At 59.6% G+C, this 5,711-nt stretch overlaps 1 protein-coding gene across 1 annotated transcript in view; it reads left to right on the top strand.

Annotated features, from left to right (window-relative positions):
* RANGAP1 (Ran GTPase activating protein 1) overlaps nt 1-5,711 on the top strand; it is a 30,189-nt gene that overhangs the window by 14,846 nt on the left and 9,632 nt on the right. The window contains exons 6-11 of the mRNA XM_010830228.1: nt 477-611; nt 2,611-2,769; nt 3,766-3,879; nt 4,302-4,401; nt 4,482-4,566; nt 5,579-5,704. Coding sequence (XP_010828530.1) covers nt 477-611; nt 2,611-2,769; nt 3,766-3,879; nt 4,302-4,401; nt 4,482-4,566; nt 5,579-5,704 — 719 coding nt within the window. The remainder of the gene's footprint in view (nt 1-476; nt 612-2,610; nt 2,770-3,765; nt 3,880-4,301; nt 4,402-4,481; nt 4,567-5,578; nt 5,705-5,711) is intronic.

Consider the following 5,711-nt stretch of genomic DNA (forward strand, 5'->3'; position numbering starts at 1 on the left):
CGGGTGTCAGATGGGTCATGGTGGGGGGAGCCCTGCCCTCCTTGGCCAGCTCCCCTGAGGCCTTGCGGAGCGTGGAGGAGATGCCAGAAGGTTCAGGTTCTGTCCAGGGTGTGCCGCTTGCATGGTGTCTGCAGGAAAGTTTCTGTCGCTTTCTGAGCCCAAGTTTCTTCAGCCAGAGTGTGGGAGTCGCGATGGTGCCCACCTGACAGAGGGTCCTGACGCTAAAGTGGGCTGACCATGAAGCCCCTTGCCCACGTCACTCGGTGTTGTTATCTCCCTCTCCCCGTCCCTACCATGAGGCTAAGCCCCACAGGCTGACGGGATAGGTGGACACAGAGGTGGATGTCACAGCCCATGTTCCTGCAAAGTGCTGGGCCCAGCTGAGGTGCTTGCTGCTGAGCAGTTCCTCGTCCCGTATCCACCCGGGCCGTGGCTGGTACAGCACTTTGAAGACCAGGGCCTCCTGCCTCCCCCAGATCCTGGCAGCAGCTCTGACCGAGTGTCATCGGAAGTCCAGTGCCCAAGGCAAGCCACTGGCACTGAAGGTCTTCATGGCGGGCAGAAACCGTCTGGAGAATGACGGAGCCACCGCCTTGGCAGAAGCTTTCGGGGTGAGTGGTTTCTGCCCTCCCTGCCCTGGGGCAGGCTGAGCATGGCCGGCAGACGCAAGAACTTGGCCAAGAGACCTCGGGTGGCTCGCCTCCCCCTCCGAGGCTGCTAGCTCATCTTCTCGGGACAGGATCCCCATCACTCGAGTCGGAAAGGTGGCGTGATCCGCCTTCTGGGGTGAATCGTCAGTGCTATTTGTGACCTGCCAGGCTGGGAAACGAGCGGCAGTGCCAGAGCAGCGTGAGTGCTGACCCCGGCCTGTGGGGTCACAGTCCCTGGCTCCAGTGAGAAGGGCGCTGGGATGGAGCCCATGAAACTTGCCCATGAGCCAGGGAGGAGGGTGGGAGCAGCAGCTGGAGGGGGTGCTCTCAGGTGTCCTTTAGGGCAGGGCGTCTAAGTCAGGTCCGTGGACTTCCCAGGTGGCTCAGTGGTAAAGAGTCTGCCTACTAATGCAGGAGACACAGGAGACTGGGTTCGATCCCTGAGTCAGGAAGATCCCCTTGAGTAGGAAATGGCAACCCGCGCCAATATTCTTGCCTGGAAAATCCCACGGACGGAGGAGCTTGGTGGGCTACAATCCATGGCTTTGCATAGAGTTGGACATGACTGAGCATGCACGCTGTGGGATCCCACTGGTCTGTGAATAGAGTTCAGGAAGGCTTTGAATGTGGTCAGGGGGATAGTGCATGATTGTTTCACTACCAGAGCTAATAAAATGCAGCATTTACCTTCCATGGTGAATGTGGACAGTAAACTTCAGCTTTAGAAATTCTTGTGGCATTGTTACCAGGAGAAATCACAGGTATTTTCATGTCAAATGATAGCCATTGTGGATAGACAGAAGTATTTGTTTCTCATACATTAAAGTTAATGGTTCTCCAAGGTCTTATTATCCGTTGGCTTAAGAGGTATATGTATGAGTACAGCAAACATTTAGGCAGTTTTCTAAACATTTTGATACTTGTCTTCCAGTTGAATTGATTTGTTATTCTGTATAATTTAGCTTAAAATTTAAAAACATCCAGAGGGGGAGCCCTAGGGCTTTACCAGGTTGCCCGATGGCACAGAAAATATTAAGAGCCCTGACTTGGAATGTGCCTCAGTTGGGCTGCCTGTGTTCATTTGTGAATCCCCATGCTGTGCTGGGCGCCCAGAGATGACAAGGTGCCTGGGTACAGAATTAGGCCAGGCCTGTCCTCAGTCCCTCCAGGGTGGTGATGGAGACTGGGACGTGGGCCTCTCCTTGAGATCTTGGGGGCTGTTAGGATGCAGACAGGAAGGTGGCTTTGACACTTTAGAAGGATGAACACCATGAGAGGGGAAGGATGAGGCGCCCTGGGGGCAGAGAGGAAGAGTGTTGGGTTGTGCTGTGGGGGTTGGGGTAGGGCAATCCAGGAAGTCTTCCTGTGGGAGGAGGCATCCAAAATGAGAGCTATTAAACACATTAGGAGTCAGCCTGTCAAGAAAATGCCAGAAAAAGGAGGAGACAGAGTGTTCCAGGCAGAGAAAAGGAGGTGAGGGAAGGCTGGAGTGAGGGGGTTCGCTAGGTTCAGGAAGCCTTCTCACCCCAAGAAAAGGATGCAGAAGATGGGCTGCCACTCATACTGTGTAAATAAGGCAGCAGCACCCTCATAAAGAAAGGCCACGCGGTGCTGCATTATACAGAGCAGGGCCTGGGCTGACTGCAGGCCAAAGCCCAGGGTCCCTGCAGTGCAGAGGTGCCAGACAGAGACACCAGTGCTCAGAGCTGTGTGGCCCTGGGCAAGTTACTTAGCCCCTCTGATCTCAGTCATCTGTCTGGTGATGGTCCTGATCCCAGGTAGGTCTCCCTCGTGAGACGAGAGGATCAGGTGTGGTTGTGCCCTGAAGCATGCTTTGCCCTGTGTTCATGGACAAGCCCCTCCCACACCTGGTTGGTGGTACTGCCCTCCTGCCCGCAGGGTGTCCCCTGGCCCCGCCCCCGACCTCGGGGCCCACTGCTCTCACTCCTGCCCCCCACAGATCATCGGGACTCTGGAGGAGGTCCACATGCCCCAGAATGGGATCAACCACCCCGGCGTCACTGCCCTGGCCCAAGCCTTCGCCATCAACCCCCTGCTGCGGGTCATCAACCTGAACGACAACACGTTCACCGAGAAGGGCGCCGTGGCCATGGCCAAGGTGAGAGGGGCACAGCAGGGCCCGAGTGGGCCACGGAAACCAGGACTGGTGGTTGTCTTTGCTGTGGACCCGTCGGCAGGTGGCTGCTCTCCCCCCGGCCCACCCACCTGGTGTGTATCCTGTGGCTTCAGCCACGTGCACGTGTCCCGAACGGGGCATCTGTCACCAGGGGGCCTGGGCCCTGGGGGCAGCTCTGCGTGTCCGCGCTGCCCCATCCTGAGCGACCTCCATGCAGCCGCAGCTGTCGGTGCTGGTTTTGTTCTCAGAGGCCACGTAGAGGCTGCTCCAGCCTGTTGGCCTCATCGATTCTTTCCTCAGCTGTTTATTGAGCCCCCGTCTAGTGCCCAGCGCTGTACCGAGTGCAGGCCACACAGAGCTGAGTCTGGGACTCTGCCTTCAAGGAGCCCCGAGGGCGAGGAGGGGAGGAAGGAGCCAGTCCACTTCGAGCACAGTGGCTGCTGGGCGTCGGGGCTGCTGGGTGGGAGACGCTGCTGCTCCCATCAACCTCAGAGGCCTGCACGACCCCACAGGAGTCTGGCAGGCCTGCTGTGGGGTCTTAGAGACTTGAGCAAGCGTTGGGGAGCACACAGGGAGTTCCAGCCAGACGCAGGGCAGGCTTCCTGAAAGAGGCCACCTTGTGGCCAAGTTCTCCAGGACAAGTGAACTTTGTGTGGACAGGGAGGGCAGGAGGGGTGTTCGGGAAAAGGGGTCAGCAGCCCGTGGGCAGGCCAGAGACGGGAGTGACCCTTACTCCATTGGTCCTGGTGTGACCAGGCCGGGGGTCAAGGTGTGTCTGAGGGCTGGGGGATGGAGGGGGCCTTGCTGACTCCTTGAGACCTCCCATGAGTAATAGGGAGCCCTGGAAGGGGCTTAGCCAGAGGCTGGGAGGCCTCCCGGGGGCAACAGGAAGAGCTGATGAGGCAACTGGACCGGGCACAGGGCGGTGTGACGCTGGCTCAAGGAGGGCCTCACCCTGTCCCCCACCTCCTCCTGCAGACGCTGAAGACCTTGCGGCAGGTGGAGGTGATCAACTTCGGGGACTGCCTGGTGCGCTCCAAGGGCGCCATTGCCATCGCAGACGCCATCCACGGGGGCCTGCCGAAGCTGAAGGTGCTGGCCGACCCCCTACCTCCTCCCTCCGGGGTCCAGGCTCCCCCGCTCTCAGGGTGACAGCGTGCGGGGAGCAGGGTTCAGGCCTGTCAAGGCAGGTGGGCCTGGGTTCACAGCCCGGCCTTTCCACCTCCTTCTCCCCGAGTGACTCTGCAAGTCTCTTCACCCCTCCGAGCTAGGGTTTCTGACTTTTCAAAGAGAAGAGTGACTCGGGTCGTTGCAGTTTAGTGGGAGTTGTTGGGTGAATAGTATTCCTTTTGTCGTGGCGGTGTGTCTACGCCGGACAGAGTCTGCCTCAAACCCTCACCTGGGGAAGCGGAGGCTCCTGACCCCTTTGTCTCCTGGTCACCCCGTGTCTCCTGGTCCCCCTGTCTTCTGGCTCCTGTGTCTGCCTGCCTCCACCCCTTCCCGTTATCTTTTAGGAGCTGAATTTGTCATTTGGTGAGATCAAGAGAGAGGCTGCTCTGTCCGTCGCTGAGGCCGTGGCAGACAAGACGGAACTGGAGAAACTGGACCTCAATGGTAGGAGGCGGGTGGCCTCGGCCCCGGCCTGCCCAGTGGGCCCCACCCCGTGCTGACCTCCGGCCCCTCCCCGCGAGCAGGCAACATGCTGGGAGAAGAAGGCTGTGAGCAGCTGCAGGAAGTGCTGGAAGGCTTCAACATGGCCGCGGTGCTGGCGTCCCTCAGGTGGGGGGTCTGGGGCCCCGGATTCTTCGTTCCTCCCTTTATTCATTCAGAAAACATGGGTGGAGTCCCTGTGGTGTGCCGGGCACCGTGCTGGGCATTAGGGGATTGACAGCGAGACAGTCAAGGTTTCTGACTCCTGAGACCTTGTTGCCGTGGGCGAGGGATCAAGGAATAAGAGAATGATAATCAAGTGATGGCGTGTAAATATCACAGGGACATAGAGGGGGCTGAGAGCAGTCACCCTATAGAGCAGGAGGGTCGGGGAAGCCTCCCAAGGGACGCGCTTCGATCTGAGGTGACGCTATGCGGGGCAGCAGTGATGTGGGGTGCAGTGGCCATGGGATGGGCCCGGGCTGTTCCTGAGACCAGTCTTGGAGGTCGACTGGAGAAGGCAGAAGTTGATGCAGGAGCGAGGGTCTTCCGGGTTTGAGGGGCAGGGGGCTGCCTCCTCCGTCTGGATGGGAGCTGGCTCATCCATCAGCCCCCGTCTCTGCCTGCCTCTCTGACCTCTAGATGGGCGTCATTTCTGTGTCAGGCCCTCCATCGTGTCCCATCAGGGCCAGGCCCCGTGCTGCTGCAGGACCTAGGCCAGGAAGGGCTCGAGGGGCCCCCCAGTCCGGGGGATGTGGAACAGGCTTCATCAGAGGCAGGGCGGCCCCCTCACTCCCCCTTGACCGTAGTTTCCCGTGGTCAGCAAGACGTGGGTGGCACCGTCCTGGGCGTCTCAGCCTGGGCAGTGTTCCCGCCCAGCCCTGGGCCCCAGCTATGACAAAATTCTTCCTTTCCTCCTTCTCCCCCGTGGGACTGCGGGTTCTTTGGGACAGGGACAAGATGCAGTGCAGGCGTCCCTGTGGGACGGGCCTCCAGGCGACTCCCAGGTCCCCAGTCCGGGACAGCTGCTCCTTGGCCCTCCCTGCCCGGCTCCTGCCTGGCTGGGGGTCTGTGGGTTCTCGGGGCCAATGTGGGCCACCGGACAGGGAGGGGTCTGCTTCAGCCAGACCTTCCTCCGCAGTGATGACGAGGGTGAGGATGACGAGGATGAGGACGAGGAGGAGGAGGAGGAAGGAGAAGAGGAGGAGGAGGAGGATGAAGAGGAGGAGGAGGAAGAGGAGCCACAGCAGGAAGAGCAAGGCGACGAGTCGAGC

The sequence above is a fragment of the Bison bison genome, unplaced genomic scaffold, assembly GCF_000754665.1.
Source record: "Bison bison bison isolate TAMUID 2011002044 unplaced genomic scaffold, Bison_UMD1.0 scf7180017858886, whole genome shotgun sequence".
Classification (NCBI taxonomy): domain Eukaryota; kingdom Metazoa; phylum Chordata; class Mammalia; order Artiodactyla; family Bovidae; genus Bison; species Bison bison.